This window comes from Micromys minutus (genome assembly GCF_963924665.1).
Source record: "Micromys minutus genome assembly, chromosome: 13".
Taxonomy (NCBI): Eukaryota; Metazoa; Chordata; class Mammalia; order Rodentia; family Muridae; genus Micromys; species Micromys minutus.
The window spans coordinates 38,742,956-38,768,036 of record NC_137982.1 but is presented as its reverse complement, the minus strand read 5'-3'; the positions used below and the strand labels follow the sequence as shown (position 1 = coordinate 38,768,036).

Genomic DNA, 25,081 nt, shown 5'->3' with positions numbered 1-25,081 from the left:
AACTTTGACTATTTCCAGATTACATCTTGTTTTACAGGTACTTTATGCTCATTGTAACTAGTAAGATTTTAATGCATACTTTAAAAAAATCAAGTACTGACAAAAATGTATTCATTTACTTTTATGCAAAAATGCTTTTAAAATCTGTACATTTATCTCTGTTTTTTAAATAAAGTTGTTCAATTTAAAAAAGAATATTCTAAAGACAATAATTATTACTTTGAATTTGTCTTGTGTGTTTTAATTTCTATGTACCTATAGGTAGTATATTTATATACAGTTAACTCTTAAACTGACATTGTTTATGTTGAAATATTCATGAAGCTCAGCAGAACACATCTGTTAATAAATGAATATTACTTATTTTTGTTTACAATTTTATACTCATCAAATGAAAAATCTACCAAAAATGAACTCTCAGTTCTGAACAGCTAGTCTGCAAATGCAAGGGCAACTTTACTAAAGCTCAAAGCAAACATTGCACTTCATACAATAATAGTGGAAGACTTCAACAACCCACTCTCACCAATGGACAGATCATGGAAACAGAAACTAAACAGAAACACATGAAAACTAACAGAAGTTATGAACCAAATGGATTTAAAGAACATCTATAGAACATTTCATCCTTAAACAAAAGAATGTGCCTTCTTCTCAGCACCTCATGGTACCTTCTCCGAAACTGACTATATAATTGGTCACAAAACAGGCCTCAACAAATACAAGAAGATTGAAATAATCCCTTGTATCTTGTCAGATCACCACAGACTAAGGCTGGTCTTCAATAACAACAAAAACAACAGAAAGTCCATATACACAAGGAAGCTCAGCAATGCTTTGCTCACTGATAACTTGGTCAAGGAAGAAACAAAGAAAGAAATTAAAGGCTCTTTAGAATTTAGTGAAAATGAAGGCATCATACACCCAAACTTATGGGACACAATGAAAGCAGTGCTAAGAGGAAAACTCATAGCTCTTAGTGCCTCCAAAAGGAAACTGGAGAGAGCATACACGAGCAGCTTGGAAGCACAACTGGAAGCTCTAGAACAAAATGAAGCAGATACACCCAAGAGGAGAAGATGGCAGGAAATAATGAAACTCAGAGCAGAAATCAACCAAGTAGAAACAAGAAGAACCATACAAAGAATCAATAAAACCAGGAGCTGGTTCTTTGAGAAAATCAACAAGATCGATAAACCCTTACCCAGACTAGCTAAAGGTCACAGAGAGAGTGTCCAAATTAACAAAATCAAAAGTGAAAGGGGAGACATAACAACAGAAACTGAGGAAATTCAAGAAATCATCAGATCCTACTACAAAAGCCTATACTCAGCAAAACTGGAAAATCTGGACGAAACAAATGATTTTCTACACAGGTACCAGGTACCAAATTGAAATGACGATCAGATAAACCATCTAAACAGTCCCATAACCCTAAAGAAACAGACGCAGTCATTAAAAAATCTCCCAGCCAAAAAAAAAAGCCCAGGACTAGATGGGTTTAGAGGCAAATCCTATTAAACCTTCAAAGAAAAGCTATAAAAATACTTAATTATAATTAAGCTTTATACATCACCTTGAACAATTTAGTTGAGATTTTAGCAAACTTTTAGTTTTCTTACTCACTGAAAGTAATAACAGTGAGACGTGTAAACATAATGAAAGGAAAAAGACTCAAGCTGCTTTGCTTGTGATGCAACACAACATATGACCACAAGGGTGCGCTGTTTAACAGTACAGCATTCTAATCCAGATTTTTTTTGTTGATATTTTATTTACATTTCAAATGTTATTCCTCTTACAGATTCCCCCTCCACAAATCCCTATCCTCTCCCTTATTCCCCTGCTTCTATGAGGGTGCTCCCCTACCCCTACCTTCCCACTCCCACCTCCTCTACCTAGACATTCTCCTACACTGGGGATCCAGCCTTCACAGTACCAAAGGCCTCTCCTCCCATTGATGCCAGATAAAACCATCCTCTGCTACATATGCAGCTGGGGTCCTGGCTCCCTCCATGAGTACTCTTTGGTTGGTGGTTTCTTCCCAGAGAACTCGGTTGGGGGGTGAGAGGGGATCTTGTTAGTCGATATTCTTGTTCTTCCTATGGGGTTGGAAACCCCTTCAGCTTCTTCAGTTCTTTTTCAAACCATTAGGTTTCCCTTGCTCAGTCCAATGGTTTGCTATGAGCATCTGCATCTGTATTGGTCAGACTCTGGCAGAGCCTCTAAGGGGACAGCTATATCAGTCTCCTGTCAGCATGTACTTCTTGGCCTCCACAATAGTGTCTGGGTTTGGTGACTGTACACGGGTTGGATCCCCAGGTGGGGCAGTCTCTGGATGACCTTTCCTTCGGTCTCTGCTCCACACTTTGTATTTCCAGTAGACAGGAACAAATTTGGGTCAAATATTTGGAGATGAGTGGGTGGCCCCAATCTCCAACCAGGGGGTTGCCTAGCCTCTGGATATGGTTTCTGAAGGTTCTCCCTCCCCTTTGTTGGCATTTCAGCTAATCTCATCCCTGTTGGGTCTTAGGAGCCTCTTGCTTTCCTGGGGTCTGGAACTTGTTGGTGGCTAAGCCCAGTTTCCCATCCCCCATTGCTACACACCTCTGTTCAGGTTCCTGACCCTCTATATATTATCCCCGTTTCCTCCATACCTGATCCTGAACCCCCTTTTTCTTTTTACCCTCCTTTCTTCCTCTCATCCTCTGCCTCCCTTTAGTTTTTTTGTTTCCCCTTCTAAGAAGGACTGAAACATGCACACTTTGGTCTATGAATTGTATCTTGGGTATTCTGAGCTTTTGGGCTAATATCCACTTACCAGTGACTGCATACCATGTTTGTTCTTTTGTGACTGGATTACCTCACTCAGGATATTTCCTAGTTTCATCCATTTGTCTTAAGAATTTTATGAAGTCATTGTTTTTAATAGCTGAGTAGTATTCCATTTTGTAATGTACCACATTTTCTGTATCCATTCTTCTGTTGAAGGACATGTGGGTTTTTTTCTAGCATCTGGCTATTATAAATAAGGCTGCTATGAACATAGTGGAGCATGTGTCCTTATTATATGTTGGAGCATCTTTTGGGTATATGCCTAGGAGTGGTATAGATGGATCCTCAGGTCCAATGTCCTATTTTCTGAGGAACTGCCAGACTGATTTCCAGAGTGGTTGTACCAGCTTACAACCCCACCAACAGCAGGGGAGTTTTTTCTTTCTCCATATCCTTGCCAGCATCTGCTGTCACCTGAATTTTTGATCTTATGGTATGTGAGGTGGTGTGAGGTGGAATCTCAGGGTTTTAATTTGCATTTCCCTGATAACTAAGGATGTTGAACATTTCTTTAGGTGATTCTCAGACATTTGATATTTCTCAATTGAGAATTCTCTGTACCCCATTTTTAATAGAGCTATTTGGTTATCTAGAGTCTAACTTCTTGATTTCTTTGGATATATTGGATACTAGCCCTCTATGGGATGTAGAATTGGTAGAGATCTTTTCCCAATCTGTTGGTTGCTGTTTTGTCCTATTGACAGTGTCCTTTGCCTTACAGATGCTTTGCAATTTTATGAGGTCCCATTTGTCAAATGTTGATCTTGGAGCATAAGCCATTGGTGTACTTTTCAGAAAATTTTGCCCTGTTCCCATGTGTTTGAGGATCTTTTCTACTTTTTCTTTTCTTAGTGGTGGTGTATCTGGTTTTATGTGTTTTATGTGGAGGTCCTTGATCCACTTGGAATTGAGCTTCATACAAGGAGATAAGAATGGAATGATTTGTATTCCATCTCATTAGATTCTGAGAAAGCATTTGACAAAATTCAACACCCTTTCATTGTAAAAGTCTTGTAAAGATCAGGAATTCAGGAATTCAAGGCCCATACCTAAACATAGTAAAATCAATATACAGCAAATCAGTAGCCACCACAAACTAAACTTGAAGAGAGAAACTTGAGGCAATCCCACTAAAATCAGGGACAAGACTGCCCAATCTCTCCCTACCTATTCAATATAGTACTCTAAGTTCTAGCCAGAGCAATTAGACAACAAAAGGAGTTCAAAGAGATACAAATTGGAAAGGAAGAAGTCAAAATATCACTATTTGATAGTATACTTAAGTGACCCCAAAAATGTTACTTCAGCAAAGTGGTTGGATATAAAATTAACTGAAACAAATCAGTAGCCTTCCTCTACTCAAAGAATAAACAGGCTGAGAAAAAAATTAGGGAAATGATATCCTTCACAATAGTCACAAACAATATAAAATACCTTGGTGTGACTCAGACCAAGCAAGTAAAAGATCTATAGGACAAGAACTTCAAGTTTCTGAAGAAAGAAATTGAAGATCTCAGAAGATGGAAAAATCTTCCATCCTCATGGGTTGGCAGCATTAATATAGCAAAAATGGCCATTTTGCCAGAAGCTATCAACAGATTCAATGCAATCTCCATCAAAATTCCAACTCAATTCTTCATAGATTTAGAAAGAGCAATTTGCAAATTCGTTTGGAATAAAAAATTAAAAAAAACTCAGGATATAGAAAACTATTCTCAACAATAAGAAAACTTCTAGGGGAATCACCATCCTTGACCTCAAGCTATACTATAGATCAATATAATAAAAACTGCATGGTATTGGTACAGAGACAGGCAGGTAGATCAGTGGGATAAAATTGAAGATCCATAAATGAACCCACACACCTATGGTCACTTGATCTTTGACAAAAGAGTTAAAATCATCTGGTGGATAAAAGACAGCATTTTCAACAAATGGTGCTGGTTCAACTGGTGGTCTGCATGCAATTTTTCCAGCTTTATCCTGAAATCATTAAAAAAAATTAATAAAAGAAAGTGTTGACATGTTATAAACTTTTAATTTTGTTTGATAATGAGACAGCAAAGCAAAGTATAAAGATTAGATATTAGTGATACATGACACATTTATGATGAACAATATTTTCATTTTAACCTTTCATTCACTTTGGTTGTTTTTAGTACTCACTGGCCTTGTGATCCACTGTAAACTCAACGTTTACTTTAATGTACCTGTTTTTGAAAAGAAAGAGTGTTGACTATGTCTCTTCTACTTTTGGCTGTCTGTATTTGATAACTTGCTTCATTTGTCTAGGGTATTTCTCAACATTGGCAAACTGAGATATTTGGATGGTGATTTTGGAACGTACATTGTAATTATTCACATATCTGGGTGTTGACTTTCAAGCTGATTTCTACAGTTGCTGTGTGTGCTCTTCCCAAAAGTGGTCCATGAAAGATCCAAGTTCACAGACCTTTGTGGAATTTCTGCATCTAGCCCTCCATCTAAAGAACAAGCTTCACTGAAGCTCTATTTCAGTGTGTGCTAAACTGTCTTTTTTAGGTCCTCAAATCTTTCGGTATACTTTGGCATGATCTTTAGCCTCTTGCCACGTTTTTTCTGTAAAGGTGAAGATACTGTATTCTGTGAAAATTTTCATTTCAAAATGAATTTCCAGTTGGAAATTTTCTAGCAAGTTTTCCTAGAACTTTTTGAACATGTTGTCAAACAGACTTTTTTCTAGTGATTTGAAATGTCATCTGTGTTACAAGGTATATAGTCTTCAGCCTTTCTTGTTACAGGAATGGTAACTATTTCTTTATGAAATGCATGTAAACATATGCAGTAAAATTGTCAACAAAACGACAGTGACAACTTTCCTGGTTAAGACTAAGTATAGAAATCTGAGTCCTAAAATTATTTGTTGTCTTGTGAGGACACATGTAGCAAAGTCAGTAGTTAGAAGATGGCCTTGTCTCTACCAACTAGCTATGAGGCTTGTTTATGTTTCAAGCAGAGGTAGAAGTGTTTAAAGAAAATGGTTGGAAATCTCCACCCATAGATCTCACAAAATCTTCAGAGCATTTTTGACTCGCATATCTGGTGTTGCTTTCCTGCTTAGAATCCTCGGCATGCAACAGTAAATCACTTTCCCCAGCCACCGGTATGGTGTGTAACTTGGGGTAGGTTTGTGGCTGAAAGCACAGTAGAGGAATAATTTCTACAGAGCATTTCATGTGGTCTCAGTTTGTGTGCTGCCGCAGAAAATATCCAAGGATTGAGAAACTGAGGCTTCTTGCCATCGAATGTTATGCAAGTGAAACTTAATACCCAGAGTATTCATTTTTCAATGGCTGACTCAATTTTTTAGGAATTCCTCACATGCCTCTTTTACACAGTTTTTTTTCTTCCAAACATAGTTTGGTTTAAAAGCAGATAATATACCCATCAAGTAAGTAAACATCAGTTTTTATTTTTCTTGGCAATTTTTCCAGTTTTTTTTTTTTATGCAGACTAATTAAGGTTGTATTCCCTGTCATAATAGATTATGTATTTGTACTCATTAAGATATATTTCTCTTCCTGCTTTTTTTAAAGTCCAGGTTTCCATGTAACACTTTATTTTCTCTTCTGCTCTCCTCTCTTATTTATTGTATGGAAAGTGGACCCCACACATAGTTCCACAGTTGCCTAGGAACTGTGGTTGCCATGGCAGTTGCAGCTTGATATATGAGTACATCTGGCCTTACTTCCAAAGCTATGAATGAATTAATGCATCTGAAAAAAAAAGTACCAGCACAGCGTCATCTTTAATCTTTACCATGCATAATGCACATCATTTCGTTGTAACTTTCTAAGGTTTATTAATGAGGCAGGGCCCCTAAAATGAAGCAGGTGCCTGGTTACTTAGTTAGTTCTCGTATTCCAGGCCAAATTCTGCAAACAGCACGATGCTAATCTACAAGGCAAGCCCTCTGTCTGTGCTGCCTCAAAGCTGAAAGTAAAGCGACCTGCTAGTCATGCTTTAAACATTAAAGAGGAAGAATCTTCAAAGAACTAGAGCTTGACCGTTTGTGGATCAGACACATGTTTCCCTTCCTTGTCTATCAGTAAGCAAAACGCTGAACTGGCCTTAAGCTTTGCACTATGGTCCAAGCCGAACGCTGATGTGAGAAGTCCAAGGCTTACATAGCCTCTGTCCTATTTGGTGATGAACGCTGCATGAGGAGCTTTGCCCTTCTCTGGTCAGCAGCATGCATTAACAGAAGCCAGGTCAGAGGAAGCCCAACCATAGGTCTAAGTGTGCAGGGAGGGCACAAGGATAAAGCTTGCTTGACACCTTTGGCTTCCTGTCTGGGCTGAATTGAATGCCCCCTGTTTATTACTTTGGTTGCTGCTTGCCATTGGCATGGGTTCTAAGCTCAGCTAATCTGTAAGATGTTCTCCTCACCTGTCCTAGAAACATGCCTGTCCAGTTTGGTAGGATTACAGGGAACCATGACGATCACCATCTTGTTTACTTTGGATCCTAGGCTCTCTTTTCTCCTTGTTCATAGAAGATGGACTGCTGAGCTCAGTTCTCATCTTTGGGCTTAAAATGCTAAAGCCAAGACTGTCGCTAATAAGCCTTGATTATATAAATATATTTCAGTGGGTAATGGGTGGGTGGGACTGATGTAAATACTGATTTGCCTCCAGAAGATGAATGTAAAGGTCTGGCAAAGGCATAGCCTAGGCATTCAAATTTGTCCTTTTCCCTTTGCACAGAAAAGGGCCGATATGAATGTAAATGGGAAACTCCATGTGTCTTGTGTCATCTTGGGCTCACCTACATATTCTGTGGTGGTTTTATTCCCTGTTGTTTTCTTTACGTCAACTTTCCATACGTAATGAACTTCTGCACTGCTGTGTTGTTTCCTCTGAGGAATAAAATTTTGTAACTGAATTTCCCAGAACCTTCTAGCTCTTAAATTGCAAAACTATGTAAGCCTGGCTTCTACCTGCCTCTGTAGTGTGGACCTTTGGACGGTAGTAACTAGGTCATGGTGGCTTCCCCTAGTGAATGATTTCTGACACCCAGTTGTGATAGTAACATTGAAGGCTTAACACCGGCCATCTTTCTGCACTTACTACTATATAACACAGGATTCCACACAAGCACCTTGTGTTGCTACAAAGAAATGGAAGGCTTGGAGTGTGGGGAAAATGTATTCACTGAGCTTATTAATTAGAGGATATAAGTGTCACTACTAACTAATAATGAATTTTGTCCAAGATACATTTGATACAAATCTTATGACCAGTGCAGCCAATTGGAAGTCCCCGGAGGGCCTTACCTTTAATCAGGAACAAAAAGTCACAAGCTAATGGTGTTGATGCCACATGGAACACCTGCTAGATGCTCTAGCTCTGATCTTACTGGCTTCTCTCATAGTACTTCCTTCAGAATAATGATAGGTGTGGTGATAAGATTGGCAGAGGAGGTGACTGCTCACATAGTGTAGGTTCTCCTGTTCCCTCCTGCTCAGCCCAGCTGCTGGTACTTGATAGGTCACTTCTGTTCCCCATCCCTTTCACTTGGGTATGGTCATCTGAGTCGATCCTGACAAGGCACGACTTTCTGTACTGTTAAGGAGAACTTAACACGGGCTGAACTAGATAATCAGAAAATAGAGGCTGTAAGCTATAAGGGTTTTAGGTTCTTCCTTTTCCAGAGAAGATGTTCGTATAGAGCCAAGATTGGAGTCTTTGGACAAAGCTTTGCCATCTCTTACCCAGAGACAGTTTGTTTCTCAACTTCTGCCATGACAAACAAACATGTGTCATAGGTTTCTGTCCCATGGAAGGCCAGTTCTCTCTGCATGTGTTCATACAGCTGTAAAACTGACACCTAAGAAACTCAAAAGGATGACCAGTGATTTTTTTTAGGATATACAACAATTGTTCTTTTGTTGTTTTTGTTAAATTCCTCCTCATTTTCAGCAATGCTTATGTTCCACATGCAGTCATATTGATTTTGTTACAAAACAAAAACAAACCATGCTTACAGAGCTTACCTACTTTGCAAATTCAATATCTTACATTTCTATATTCCATTAATCATAACATAATTATCTTCAAAATAATGACATTCAAAACTAACTTGTGTGTCTAAGTGGTAAAAGTAATTTGGGGATCTTCCACGAAGTGTTACAGCTCAGCCTTCAGTTATCCATGAGTTGGGACATACTCATGGCATATTTGCATTAGCCTAATGTCAATCATATTTAATAGATTTTATGCTGTTGAAAAGGTTACCTAAACATAATTTTAGTCTTTCTTAGAAGAAGAAAGTGAATTTTAAGATTAAAGATCATTTCAAGTGGTTAAGTTCTGCCTAAACCTACTACTCCCCAAATGTGAAAGTATTCCTAAAAGCAGATACAATCCAAGATCTCCTAACAGAGCATTTAGTGACATCATTGCATTTGGGCCATACTGTGTTCTTTAGTTTTCCCCCTGTTTTCCTTCTGGTTCATGCAGGATTTACTGGTTTCACTGCCCAGGTTAGGTGCACCTGTGATTAATCTGTAAGCTCCTGACATCACCAGCGCCAGTGGTCAGCACTGCTGGGCTCACTGCTAACTCTGCCGCCTTCTGTTCCATTTCACGTTATTTGAGCAAGTGAACGCTAATCGGGCGTGGATCAGACAGTCCATGGTGCCCATCTGACCTTCCCATGCTCTTTTACCAGCATGTTCTACGTTTGCTTGTGATATTTCCCTCTTCACAGGTCATAAAGTTTGTGGGGGTGTGTTCCTGTTTCGGGTGCAGGACTTCCTAATAGTGCCAAGCCTTATCAGTGGCTTTAACCAGAGCAAAGAACCGAGTAACTAATGATTAGCCAAGGCAGGTTCTCCTAGGGACTTAAGAAACCTGTTTTTTTTTTTTTTCCCTCCATTTTGAAAACCCTTCAGACTTAAAAATAATTAAATCTCAGTCCTTCTTTTAAATGTTCTGTCACAGTTTGACTGAAGGAAATGAATTTTGATACCAAAACTAAAGAATTTTAAGCTGTTCTTTCTAATTAGGCATGCTTATGAAATTTTCCAAATGTCTATGCTACCATACACATTTATCTATCCACTCATTGCCAAGATGTAACAGCCCAGTGTTGAACCTTAATTATTGCTGGAGTCTTTCATAGTGTGCTGAAGAGACTTAAGAGTGAGGGTTTTCAGGCAGTACTCCTGACATAGGCAATAACCCAAGCTCGGGTGCAGAACATAAGCTCTGTTGGGTTTTAGAGTTGATTCAAAGACAGATTCCACTAGGAGTCTATTTCCATCCTCTCCAAAGAGAGGTGATTTAAATGTCCTCATTTCAGTCTTGCTTCTGAAAGTCGCTTTCCGAGGCGGCCTTCTACTCGTGTGGTCTTTGTGACTTTGACCACTGTGTACCCTGGCCAGGGCCAGAAGGTGCAGAAGATGATGGTGCAGCCCATCAACCTTATCTTCCGGTACTTGTAAAATAGACCTCGAGTTCAGGTGTAGCTGCATGAGCAAGTGAATATGTAGATAGAGGGTTGTATTATTGGCTTTGCTGAGTACATGAACCTCGTATTAGATGATGCAGAAGAAATTCATTCTAAAAGAAAGTCAAGAAAACACCTGGGTCAGATCATGTTAAAAGGAGGTATTACATTCACAGCCTGAAAATAGACAACTGTTGTAGAAGTGCCAGCTGATGTCTATGTGGCAACTATGGGCTGCTAGGCATTACTCTGTTGTACATGTATGATGTCGTTAGGGTACAACAGTCTGTTTCTGACATAGATACTTTTCATGGATAATGTGCTTACTTTCCATACATGAAAAGGCTCAAGTTCCTAAGACAATAAGTGACGTGTTTCCTGGCTGAACCCCTAATACTGGCTCCAAATCCCATTTGTGAGTAAATATTACAGTATTCCATCTTCTAAATTGATTGAGAATACTCAGTATGCTTCTCTCCAGTTAAAATTCACACTTAATAATACTCAATGAATTGGCTGGTTACTTTTGAACCTTATCATGTATATTCCTTAAGACACTAGAGTAGTTCTGCATGTCTGTTTTCTAGTGTTTGATACTCTTGACTTTGGAGCCTCTCCAAGATCGACCTAAATCTATAATAGTTTTCTTGGCAACAAGTTAGATAAGAAATACTGAAGTCTTCTAATTTGCACACCCCTGCTGTTCCCAAAAACTTTGACAAAAGGCTATATTCAATAGGCTAAAGACTTCTTCGAAGTATAGGGATCTATAGTTTAGTAGAGCTTTAGTCCACATAAAAGATCCTCCCATTTGGGTCTTGTGGCCTTGCCTTTCTTTGCTTCTATCTTTACTGAAAGGAGTTCTTTCCTAAGAAAACCCCTCATGATAACAAGCCTTACCTTTTGTCTCCTCATTTTACGAGACAATAAAACACAGCAAAGCTACCTTCCCAAAGACTCACATTCATCTCATTCGTATGTCAAAATGAAACATGCTCTGGTCCTGTCATCAGCTTATGGCTGATGACCTAAAAAAAAAAAATCACAATCCTTATTTGTTCAGAACCCCTGTCTTTGGACCATTTTGTACCACTCCTTTCACGTTTGTCACTAAGGTCGCTGTGTTTTCATCCACTTACCACATAGACTATGGTTATGATAGGCTTGGTGGCTCAGTAACTGTCACATTCTCCTCTCATCTGCACTTTCTTAGCACCTTTGACTCAAATTGTATCTACAGAGATGTGTGTTCCTGTTCACTTGCTCTGCAGGCTAAGAGGGTGGGTTTCACAGGATAAGGTTGTTAAACCCTTTGGAAAATGTCTGTGTTTAAATTGTACGAGAGAGAGGGAGAGAGAGAGACAGAGACAGAGACAGACAGACAGGGACAGAGACAGACAGACAGAGAAACCCCAGTTATAAAACTGCTGTTCCTCTCATTTTGATGTTTGAGATTTTATCCCTGCAAATGTAAATATCATGTTAAAAAAAAAAAAAACACACACACACACACCTTGTTTCTAAGCACTCCAGACTGATAATCTTTGGGTTGTTTTTTTTTTTTTTTTTTGTTTCTGAGTTACATTCACAGTAAATTTGTGAGTCTGTATTTAAAACTCCCTCTTTTTTCCATTTCTGTACTGCCTGCTCCATTACACTCCTGTGCCCCACGTTTGAGAGCTTCGACTCCAACCACGCACTTTTTCCTGAGAACATTCATGCCATGACCGCTTTTATCAGGTGAAAGGGCAGACCTGCCAGCGAGTGTTAGGATGTGCAGCACAGAGGTGGAAGAATTTTATTATACATCTCATGAAAGCAATCAGTCAGAACTCATGAAGCAGGGAGCCAGGAGGCAAATCAGAGTTTCTGTTGCTTCCTGTGTCTCTGCATTTACATAATGATCACCTACTGTAGTCACAGGGATGAATCAGGATAGCAGTCAAGTGGCTCAAATTCTTCTTATCAAAATAATTCATCAAGAAATTACATGTGACACTGTCAGCCTTGGGGGTGAATATTTTATCTTTAGAGTATGAGGCTTCTGTGATGATGTCCGAATCAGTTGCTTTCTCCTATATAATGTGGTGTGTCTGTCACCATCAAACTGCAGGTGAATTTTCATCACTTGCTTATGTTCATTGATTTTCTTTACTACGTCTTAGTTTTCCTTTCCAAATGTCATTTGGAACAGTTTAGGTTGAAACAGGGGAGCCACAACCCTTTATGATGCACCCATGGATATGTGTGTTATACAGTTATGGTCCTGGTGGTGTTTCCGTAAGTGAGGGGGGAGGGAGTGTGTGTGTGTGTGTGTGTGTGTGTGTGTGTGTGTGTGTGTGTGTGTGTGTGAGAGAGAGAGAGAGAGAGAGAGAGAGAGTGTCCACCCATGTGCACAGGTATCTGTAGAGGCTGGTAGTGGGTATTGATTCCCTCTGGCTGCAGCTACTCATGTGGCAGTGGGATGCCAGATGTAGGTGTTGGGAACCAAACTTCTATTCAGGAGAGGCACATGCTCTTAAAGGGTGAGCCATCTCCCTGATGCCTCTACAGTTTCTCATAATCATCTTCTATGATAGGTTTTTAAATAGGGATGGTTTTTTGTTTTGTTGTTGCTGTTACCTTTAACAGCCTGGTGACCCCCCAACCCCCAGGCTCCAACTCCTGACTATCGTAGACAAGAAAGACTGCCTGCCACATCTCCCCTTGGCTGACAGAAGGAAAATTTGTTACTTCCATAAGATGTTTAGTGAAAGCTTGAAAACACAGTAGAAGGCTTCTTTAACTTTATATGCCACTGAAATGGTATTTAAACAGTACCAGGTCCTGTGTTTGATGTTTTGCTGTTTGTCACAGAAGGTTCTTGAATTATTTTACAAGTCCATTAAGGATGCACTTGCCTGCCCTCCCAAGGGGTCTGTCTGATTGCAATATTTATCAGATTTGACAGTGATTCGGAATCCAAATGTGGGCTTGGGTGCATGTTGTAGCTGCTTCCTTGACTGGTTATGGAGAGGTCTGAAGAGTTCTGGAGAAAGGAGAGGAGTGCTTGGTAAGGACTGGCTTAGGCTTGGCTGCAGGTGTTTTACCGGGTGCTATGGGAGTTGAGTTGCTCACTGCGTAAGAGGTCATGGATCGAGTCCTCTGCAAAGGGAGTTAGTGGGTAGAGGGTTGTGTGCACTCAGGTGTGGGCTGTTGTAGATCTCACAGCCTGTGCCCCACAGATGTACACCTTACAACCCGACACAGGTGCCAAATCACACTTTTTTTTTTCTTGCCTGGTGTTAAGAAGTTTCTCTGGGAAAGTATTTTAAAAGTATGAAATAGTAAATTTGTTAGATTTTTCTTTATAGCGAGGTACAAGAATTAAAAACTTCCCATGAAGGTGGGTAGTGGTAGCGCACACCTTTATTCCCAGCTTTGGGAGAGCAGAGGTCTACAGATCTCTGTGTTTGAAGCTAGGGCTTGGTCCACAGCATGGGTTCCAGGGCAGCCAGCGCTACACAGAGAAATCTGTCTCTGTGTCAGCTTCTGCCTGAAATAAATAAAATAAAATAAATAAATAAATAGATAGATAGATACATAGACAGACAGATAGATAGATAGATAGATAGATAGATAGATAGATAGATAGATAAGGAAAAGAAAAATTCCTCTGAATCAGTTCACTACTCTTTAGTGTGCCTAATTGTTTTGTAAAATTAGATTGACTCAGGACACAAACACATTTCTAGTTCAAGTTCACCTCAGCTTCTTAGAATAATTGTAAAACCTCTATGAACCAGACATTGCTGTAATTTCTGTACCTCTTTAGTCTGTTGGGGGAAGGTACCAGTATCAAACAATTAAGGAAGATGTATAGAAACCTAGCGAAAGCTGGTCTAAGAGCATCAAGCTGACAGCAGGTGGGAGTTGGTGGGAGTCGGGATTTAAGAGATACCGTACTGTGTCACCAGAAGAGAGAGTTCTAGGCTCAGAGAACTAGAAGAGTCTCCACCTGGAGGTGGAGAGAATAAGAAGACAATGTGGTGAGAAGGAAAGCGTAGCAGATGTGAGTCAGCCATCCTTGGAGAGGGAAATGCAGGGAGCTTGGTGCCATTGTGTCACTTAGAACTTTTCCCACCTTGGGACAGAGAGTTGGCTCAGTGGTTAAGAACACTAACTTCTCTCCCAGAGGTCCTGAGTTCAAATCCCAGTTACCACATGGTGGCTTATAACCATTTGTAATAAGATCTGATCTCCTCTTTGGGTGTATCTGAAGACAGCTAGAGTGTACTTATATATAATAAATAAATCTTAAAAGAAATGGGAGAAAATTTAAAAAAATATTCCCCTGAGTGAACAGAATAGTCATTAGTGGGTTTTGAGTGAACTAGCTTATGATAGTGTGCACTTTAATGAGAATGTCTCTATTTATTGATGTGCTAAGAAAAATCTAGAGAAATCAATGTCAATTTAGAAGGGTCTCAAGATTCAGAGAAGAAGCCATCTGGGCACTGGAAGTTATTAAGGGGAGAGATGAGAGCAGTGTGGGTAGAGAGCGCAGATGAGGGAAGACTGGGAGGCATCCTCTTTGCTGAGATTTGTGGGGACAACGGAGAAACCGTGCTTTGGTGAAGAAGAGAAAGCAGTCTTTATCAAGAGCTCAGGTTTAGTCATGTTAACACTAAGTATCCTTAGACACTTAGTGGAGACAGAAGAGGTGTCTGAGGTCTGAGATGAAGAAATGAGGTTGGGATCCATTATTATGTAAGGAATACTTAAAACCAAGAGAACTGTGAGCTTTTCTGGAGAGGGGGGAGGGGGAGGAAGAGCGAGCAAACAAACATAGACACTATCATGAATTCTATACTGTGGGAGAGAGTCCCAGATATTCTTCAGGAGATGAGCGGTAACAGACATAGGTGGAGCATTGAGCCCAGGAGTAAGGAGAAGTTTGAATAGCAGTCACCTATGCTTAGTGCTGGACAGCTTAACTCATGGAGCTGAATAAGAGGCTACTACATATTTGTGGTCAAGTTTGGTAAAGTATTAGTGAATCAGCTGTTTAGAAAACTTAGCTATCAGGACTCCAGGACAACATAAGACATTCAGACTATATATACAACTCCATGAAGCTGTTTTTTTGTAAGGGCAGAAGCAGAGCTTGGTAAGGCAGTTAAAGGCAGCAGCCAGCCTGCTGAAAAATGCTTGTCTCAGGGTTTTCTGACAGTCACCTGCTGTGGGACAGCAGGGCCTGCTTGTGCACTGTGACCTCAAAGGATCTGCCTCTGAGATGTGTGTATGTGTTCATGTATACACACACTCATAAACACACACACACACACACACACACACACACACACTACAAGTTACCTTCTGACCTTCACATCTGCAAAGTCACACACATCTATGTATGGGACAGCCACAAATGCACAAACACATACATACACACACATCTATGCACATTAATAAATATAAAAAATTAAAGCATTGATTTAATCTATGTGTTTTGATATGAATACCTAAATAAAAAAATTAAAATTGATTTAATGTGTGTGTTTTGATATGAATACATAAATGAAAAGTGTATAAAAAACTTCATGTGACATGGAAATTGGTATAAGGAAGTGTGAAGGGGAAATGTATATGTGTGTATGTGTATGTGTATGTATGTGTACGTTTGCGTAATTTATATTTATAAAACTCCCAAGTAAATATTTTTGTGGTCGTCATCATTTAATTTTAATTAGCATACAAGGTATTAAGTAAAATTATGAAGTGCTTTAATACAGTGTGTCTTAGTTTATTCTCTTCTCCTATTTCCCACTCTTCTTTCCCTCCCTCCCTCTCTCTCTCTCTCTCTCTCTCTCCTCCCTTAAACCTTCCTTATGCCCTCCTTCCTATTCTTCATTTCTATGTCACATGTAAATTAAGTTTTTTCATGTATATTTTTATACTGAAAAACATAGATTGAAAAAATTCTTAAAATTTCTTTGTGAGTGTGTGTGTGTGTGTGTGTGTGTGTGTGCGCGCGCGCACACACACGTGAGCCTATATGCATGAGTGCATTTGTGTATGTGCATGCTTGAGTATCTGTCTCACATAGAGATGTGTGCTACATTGCACATGAGGTGGTCAGAAGGTGATTTTTCAAATGTTAGTTGCAGAGGGCCAGCCCTAGCTATTCTTCTTTCTTGGTTCCTCTTGAGGCAGCTATGGGGGTAAGACTTGGTCTGTGAGATATTTATGGTTGCTGTTTAATGATAGAACATTTGCCTACCTTAAGTCTAAGTCACTTTTCTACTGTAGCTGACCTGAGTTTGTTTGAGGCCAGAAATTGTAGCCTTAGTACCTCTTAGGAAACAAGCAGGGGATTAAATAAATGATTCATTGCTAGAGCCTTTTCCCTCTTGTCCAGATGACTCTTGTTTGTCAGGACAGGAGGAGGTTTGGAACAATAAACTTCCATTGAACCCGGAGAAGAGAGTCACCCTTGTATGGGTTTTAAGCTAGCACCAGGTTTCCAAACTTAACACTGCATGCTTATAGAGCAACTGCTACCCTTTGATCCATCTTCCTAGCTCCTTCTGTATTGTCCTTTGCATCCAATAATTTCTCCAGAGTTTTCCCCAGAAGTTAGCTTTCAATTGTGTCCTTTCAAAGTCTTGTACACAGTAGTTTGTTATTTGTGTGTCAACCCCATCCTGGACTAAAATTTTGTAGACGGGCCATTTTTGTTTGTTTTGTTTTATACGTGTTCATTCTCTAATCTACCGTTTATACATGGCCGATGCTTTATAAATATTTTGAGTGAATGGCCATTGTGCTCTGTTTTGGTATTTAGTATGTTTGCGATGGAGGTCATAGCCTTCCTGAAGTTTGAGGTGGATCGCTTAATGTAGAATTGTTTGGCCATTTTGTTTTCTACAGAGTTCCTCCGAAGCATTCATGGCGAGGACAGGATCACTGCAGCTCACTAGCACATCAGTAGGCACTTCATCTTTGAAGAGAATGAAGCGCAAAGCTCCTGCCCCACCTTCGAACCCCTCCCTGGCTCAGGCCAATGAAAAGAGCTCTGCAGCTGCTCATGGTAATCTGGGAGCAGTACAGGGGCTTGGGCTCTGTGTGTGAGTGCAGTCAGTAAAAAAGTGGGAGTCATGACTTGTCTCTTTTTCCTTCTTTTAGACAGGCTCTTTCTTTATGCCCTTGGCTGGTCTAGAACTCTCTAATCAGACCAGTCTGCCTTCAAACTCACAGAGATCTGTTTGTTTCTGACCCTGAGTTTTAATGCATGAACTTAGCGATATAGTCTCATTCTCTCTCTCTCTCTCTCTCTCTCTCTCTCTCTCTCTCTCTCTCTCTCTCTCTCTTCTCTCTCTCTCTCTCTCTCTCTCAAAATAATGCAACTAGGCCTTTACAATTGGTTCATTCTCACATAACTGCTTTTGAAAAATCTGCAACACTAAATGCCAAAATTATGCAGTTTGATTATTGTAATGGGCACATGAACAGTATTGATCCATGATTTGACTACAGAGGAATGGGGGTAGAGATAGAACTTACTCATTTCACAACTGGACTGTAAAGGGCCTTCTCTTCTGAGTGTGGTTTTTACCAGTTGTCTTGCATCTTTCAGACCTACCTTTGGAAGATGGCGTTGCTCCAGACAGCAGTTTGGAAGTGAGCTCTTCTGAGGGTCTGTCCAGCACAGGTATGACCCCTTCACTTCTCACTAAAGTTGTGAAGGAAAGCAACATCTTTCTAGTGGAGAAATGAAGTTGATAGGGATGTTCCTTGTACTGAGATTTGAATTCCTTCTACACATGTGTACTATGAAACAGATCCTTTGTCGTCCCCACCAGCGCATGAACAGTAGGATAAGAAACTGGCAGAAAACAGAATTTTAGTTCTGGCGTTGGACCCCAGATGCTTGCTCTATGTGGTCTCTTGTTTTTTCTTATGTGCTCTCTAGTGAACAGTTAACAGCCTCCTTCTAGGTGATGACAGACCCGGGTGGGATGATTCCTCGGTATGTTTCAAAGACTTAAAATTAAGCACGCACTCATCTGGCAACTGCTCCAGTTATGAAATCAGTTTTCATGTGTTCCTCTCTTTAAAAGGAACTTCACTCTTATACTTTCCACTGCATAGCCCTCCTTGTGGATTCTCCCAAGGAAATGAAGTTTAAAAATAATCAAAGATTTGATCTGGTTTTAATTATGTCAATAATAACTACACAGAAGCTTTTGAAGAATAAATATGAGCAGGGTGTTCTGGTACAAATTCATCACTGCAGGACTTGGGAGGTTGAAGCCAACCTGCCTTATTGGAAAAAAAATATTAAAGACATCAGTCATACTCTTAGTACATTAGCATGAAGATAATTTGTAAGTGTGATTGTTGGCCAGGTACAGGTACCTGGATTTTACCATTTATATTCACAGAGATGGAGCAGCTCACTTTTATTCTTGACTCTCATGTGGTGCTTCAAAGTTTGGGGTTTTAAGTTGTCAAAGAATCCCCTGTTTATAATTAAAATATTGCTATTAGATAAGTAGTAATGCTTTTTTTCCCCTTTAGAGCAGGCTTTACAATTCATCCCAGCACATCCACACAAGGAACTTACCAAGATAAAGCTGCCAGCATAAAATACACACAGGAATTAGAAGGTTTTGAAGTTTCAGAAAGACAGGCGTGCTCCTCAGACTTTGGCCTACATCTACTTCTCACTACCTTTTCAGGGCTCTTCCTTGGTATATGTGAGCTAGCTGCTTTGTTCTAACTCTCTTCTCTAAGTGCCATTTCTACAGACTCTACTTCTTTGGCAGAGGGATCCCTTGGCCTCGGGTTCCTAAGCCGAGGGTTCACTGCGCCCAAGCCGGTGGATGAAGTCTCTGATGGCCCTGGGACTCCAGAGGCAGCTGTAGCTTCCTTGACCTGTAGGTGCCCAGACTGGAACTAGCTGGGGCTTTGTATAAGACATTGAGTATAGATCATATTGCTCATTATACCCTGTAAAATGTGTCATAAGTAAATATGTGCCCGGTTCCCTCTTTCGCTTGAAGATTTATCTAGGTTTGAAATGTGCGGTTTTCCTGAACCATCTAAACAAGCAGAGCAGAATAGAGAAGCCACTCGGTCGCTCCAGGGACCACTTCTGCTTGTTTTGGGCTTTCTAATGTTCTCAAGGGCTGTTTGATCTTTATTATTCTTAGTGAATATGTAAGAGAATATTTACACTGAGAATGTTTACACTTCTTCTCTACTGCACCCTACCCATTTGCTATGTGTGGTTTGTTCTCTCTAACATATTCTCAGATGCTTTTTTTCTCTATTAAAAGTAGAACTATTTTGTTATAAGCTCACACAATATTATAATTATATGATACTCGGATCTCCTCATAAATTCATACATCTTTAAAAACTCAAAAAAAGAAGCCCTTTATCCTTTCAACATAGTCACCTAAAATTAGTCAACTGTCTTGCACTCCTTGTAATAACGCAAAATTGCTTGAGGACTTTGGCAAGCAGTTTGATGAAGACTTGAGGGTAGATAGAGATTAACCTTATGCTTTTGTGCTAAGGGAGAGATCTCCCAGTGTGCTGTAGCCTCGCCTGTGGCAGGGTATTTAAGGATGTAATGTACACATGCACTTGTATATGACTCAAGAAATCTTGCCCATGGGTCTTTTTTTTTTTTTTTTTCAAGAAAAATGAAAGCCAGAGTACACACAGAGTGTGCAGTGTTACAGATTCCCTCATGGTCATTGCCTGCAAAGGGGGAAATACCCAAAGGTTTCTAAACTGTAAAACAGAATTAAGGTGAAACCCATCCACCCACACAGTGCAGTGCTGACTAGAAAGGGACATGGGTTTAGGATCGACTTAATAGAATTTTATTTACCAGAGGCACAGTATCTGTCAAGCAAGTTTTCCATTTTTATCATAACTTGGAAAAACGTGATATCTGAAAAGACAAATATAAATGTTAAGTTTAATAGCTTCGTGAGTCAAGGGCAGCAAACGAACTCTTCCTCTGAAATATTAGCTGCATCTCATTTCATGTGTTTCCATTTTATTTAAATTCTAATTTCTTAACATTTTTTTTGAATAACAAATTTTTATGAGTGGAAATAGTCAACATCAACAGTATTAACTGTTACCACTTTTCTTCCTTCCTTCCTCCCCTTCTTTCTTTCTCCTCCTCTTCTTCTTTGTCTCTCCGCCCCCCCCAGACATGATCTGTGGTGTAGCCTAGGGGAAATATACCTGCCTCTGTCTTTGAAGTGCTGGATTAAAGGGTGTGCACCGTGCTTGACATTCGTTTTGTTTTGTTTTGAGGTTTTTGTGTTTTGTTTTGTTTGAAAGGGGTGTGGCTGTATTGCTCACTTTCAACTAAAATTCTTGGGAGAAATCTTTGGCTTGCCTCAGTCTTCTCAGGAGCCAAATTATTTCTTTCTTCCTTTCTCTCTCTCTTTTTTTTTCTTTTCAGTCAGATTGATTTATTGATTTGTTGATTGATTGAGACAGGTTTTCTCTACAGAGCTCTAGTTGTCCTGGAACTCAATGTAGAGTAGGCTGGTATTGAACTCACAGAGATCTGCTTGTCTTTGCCTCCTGAGTGCTGGGATTAAAGATGGATGCCACCACACCTGACTCTTATTATTTCTTAGAGATCAAAAGTTAACACACTCTCATGCCTCAAACTAAAATTAAACATATGTTACAGTTTTTACATGGTCTGACCACTGTAGCTAATGGTATATAACCTTAGTGGCCTCACTCAAGATAAAGCTAAAGGCATTCAGATATGAATGGAGATGTTTAATTTGTTTAAGCAGATATCAAGAACCTCGGGTATACATTGGCTTTCACAGTTACTCTTTGAAAGAATTATGAGCACTTAGCTACTGGAATGTTTCTCTCTCTGCTCTCTCTCTCTCTCTCTCTCTCTCTCTCTCTCTCTCTCTCTCTCTCTCTCTGTCAGTGCTAGTATCTGCTGAGACAGTCTGCAGACAAACTAGTAGACAGTACAAAAACCTCAGATATTATAAATTTTAATTTTAAGTTGTGAATTTGTTTAATTCACATTATTATGTGACTATAAGGTACATAACCAGAGGTATTCATTTGTAAATGCAATTATTTGACGTTTATACAGCCAACTAACCTTCCATAAGTGAAGCCTAGAGTGACAAACATGGTCTTAGAGCGATGGGGTTGTGAGATGACCTGCGTCACATGCCCGTGATCATGCACCATTAGAAAAGCATTTCACTATTACTTTGGAACCACATTTTAAAAGTCTAGCTAATTGTGACTATAATTAGATTGCTAGGATGCTATATTGCTTAGGATGAGCAGGGCAGATTAATATTTAGGACTGTATTTGCATTTCTTTGTAGCTGGTGTAAGCTCTGATTACAGTCTTGAAGAGATAGATGAAAAGGAAGAACTGGTTGAGACATCTAAAGATCCGGCTGGACACATTTCTGTGAAGTCGCCTAACATTGCTTCAGCATCTAATGATATAATTACAGTACAGAACGATCCTGATTCAGCCCTCGGCATCAGTGATGGGGAGAACTCGCCATGCTCCAAGGAAAAAAGTCAAGAAGGCAGAAATGCAGAGGGACAGTAAGTAGTTTCTATGCCAGAAGTGTTGGTGGTGGTTGGTTTGATTAATGCTGTTCTTTGAAAAACACCTGATATTTTAAGCTTAGCTATAGTTGGCCATGTTGTTTAGATTCTATCTTTCATACTTTCCTGTAAAATGCTTACTAATAAAGTTACATGTAATTGTCTTCAAGTGAAACCTTGTTCAAGAATTGTAGCATCCCCATCTTAGTTAACCACCACATATAGTTAACTTGTATGAGTCAAAAATAAAATATTTTGGTTTTTTTTCATATATTTTGTCTATTATCTGCTTGAACCAAACAAACCAACTGTTCACTTTGTACCAAATTCATTTGGGCACTTTCAGTACCTGGGCTGTGAGATCACCCTGTAAGTTACATTGTTTTCATCAAGTCTGCTCTGCAAGAACCACTGCTCATCTGATGCAGAACATTTGAAAGCTCTAGTCCACTAGTGCTGTGTTTGAAATGTTAGGGTGAAATGCACAAGACTGTGACTAAAGATGAAAACAAGCAAGTACAGTAAGCTTTCTTCATCAGATGTTTGCCTAATTTGCATGGGATTGTCTCCAAATTAATCTGTTCTATTGCCAGAAAAAAAAATAGTGAGGTCAATTCACATCCTGATTTATGGAGTTGACTTTGCCATATGGAAGACTAAAGTGTTCTATTTCATTTCCTTTTCTCTTTAAGATAGAAATAGCTCTTAATAACTAAGTAAAGATGTTCATTTGGAAGAGTGTACATTTTACCGAGCCTCTTACAACTTCCTTTGCAGTATGACTAAAGCTAATGTCTCACAACAGCATTTCCTCTGTTCTGTTTTTCTTTGCTATCAAATATCTAATATTTGGCAGAAGAGGACAATTATTTCAGTCCATCTGTCTTTGAAAAAATTATAGCCTAGTTTCTTTGATGGTGTGTTTGAATAACCTTCACATCTCACATACAGTGTCTTGTCTTCCAGGGGTCCACATCATCCTGTTGTATACCTTATAGGCAATGAGGACAAAGTATCTGACAGTATAAAAGACTTGAAGACAGAGGGCCCAAACCAAGAGAGTGGTGAGTGTCACAAACAGTAATGATCAGCATTGTCATAGAATGTGATGAACCAAGACATGTTGAGACAGCTCTTTCATGTATTGGTTCATTTAATACATGTCTCATTTATGATTATTATGAGAACTGTTTATCACAGTAAACTATGAAGACACTGTCTCATAACTAGTAAGTGATGGACCTAGGATTTGAACATGGACAGTACCACAATTGTCCTTTCGGTGTCTTGCTGTTCCTCACAATGGTCCACCTTCTGAGGCTATAGAACTTAAATTTCAGATCTTAAACTATGGTCCTCTGTGCATTTGTCTGTGACCTGAGTTCCTCTCAGTTCCCTGGTGCATGTTTTACTTCATACTCAAATTGCCACACTTTGGATGAAACTCGCCTGCCTGATTTTTAAGTCATCCAATTATGCAACCTTGTTTGCTACCATTTCTTCATTCCTGTGCCCAAGTTAAGGCAGTCTCTCCTTCTGTTCATGATGTAACGGGCTCAGTTCTGCCAGTTGGCATGGGGTCATGTTGTCTGTCCTTGAATAGCAAACTGTTTCCATCTACTTTTGGCCATTCAGTTTCCGTTCACACCCTCTCCTGTGTTAACTCTGTTACTTGGTTATTGCAAGCCATGCACTTTAGAATTCCTGACTTTCCAGCCAACTCATACAGTGTTGGATAAGGGAAGTGAATCTGTGACTTCCTGTGAAACCTTTAGAGCACAGAACAAAATGTGAAGACACACCTAACACACCTACATAGGATGGAGCTTCAGAATAGAATAATGCTCCGTAGAGAAGTCAAGGAATGCATGATGATATATACATGTTAAGGGAATGAGAAAGCCTATGAATCCCTATGGTCCAGTCTGTGTGAAATGAAAATTTTAATAGTCTTAGAAAACAACTCAGGGCTATAGAATTCACATTTGGGAAGGAAAGGTATAGTTTCCATACTGTTGTTGATGGTGGGTGTAGTGTTGGTGGTTGTGGTAGTGTGTGTTTGTCCTGCATGTACTGCATAACTCTGTAATGTGAATGCATTTATATCTGATTAACTGTTTTTCAATTTTAGTATTCTCTGATAGTACATTAAAGTGTTCTGAAGTTCTTGGCTCGGATTTTCATTGTACACACTGTTTTGGCCACAGTGTTGCTGTTGAAAACCGTGGTTTTATAGCTATTACAATTGGGAGTTCATTTACTCCTTTTGCAGTGCTAGGGTTTGTATCCAGGGCTTTGAACATGGAAGGGAGGTCTTTAACACTCATGTGAATCCCAGTCTTGAGAGCTCTTCCTTACACATGGCATGAAGACACATAGCTGAATTCTCAGTACTCAGGAGGCTGAGACCCTAGCCCTGCTTCAATAGTAAAACTATCTAAAACTCAACCAGTCACTCCCCTTTATAATTTGATAGTCACATCAGTAACATTTGATAGCACACTAGGCTAGTGCTAGGTTAGTTGCAAGAATATCACAGTATTATTTTCTGTGATCTACATGTACTTTGTCATAACCTTTATCAACTTATAGGTGATTTTAGAAGATAAGATATTTTATTCTCCTTTTCTTTTCCTCATATGTACTTATCTAAACCATTATTTTGTTTCATTGTAGAAATGGATGCTAGTTCTGAATAGTGGGAAAATAGAAAGATAATACAGTAGCTACCTTCTCTCTTTATTGGCATTCCTTGGAAATGATGCAGCCATTTATAGACAGTTGGTGAGCATCATCCTTAGATATGAGTGAAGGTGGGCAGCTAGCTCATTTATAGAAGGATATAGGTGGTCTTCTTCACAGTCTTTGGGAATAATTGTGAAATATTGCTGAGAAAGAAAGTGATTGAAAGGTCAACTCATGGAAAATATAAGTCCAGAAATCAGTCTTAACATTAATGAATGAGAGTTGTTTATCGAGGATCTATAAAAGTATTTTTTATACATTATTTTTCCATAGAAGCAGCCTATACTGTTTTCTTTGTTCAGTACTTGCCTTTGTATGATTAGGCTCCAAGTGGGTTATCAACTCAAATTATCAAGCTACAGATAGACGAGACACATGAAAAAATTGA

At 39.4% G+C, this 25,081-nt stretch overlaps 1 protein-coding gene across 3 annotated transcripts in view; it reads left to right on the top strand.

Moving 5' to 3' along the window:
* Positions 1-25,081, top strand: part of COBLL1 (cordon-bleu WH2 repeat protein like 1) — a 144,535-nt gene that overhangs the window by 106,627 nt on the left and 12,827 nt on the right. For all 3 annotated transcript variants that reach the window (XM_080927140.1, XM_080927139.1, XM_080927138.1), the window contains 4 exons: positions 17,239-17,398; positions 17,945-18,019; positions 21,714-21,945; positions 22,915-23,012. In XM_080927140.1, coding sequence (XP_080783266.1) covers positions 17,239-17,398; positions 17,945-18,019; positions 21,714-21,945; positions 22,915-23,012 — 565 coding nt within the window. The remainder of the gene's footprint in view (positions 1-17,238; positions 17,399-17,944; positions 18,020-21,713; positions 21,946-22,914; positions 23,013-25,081) is intronic.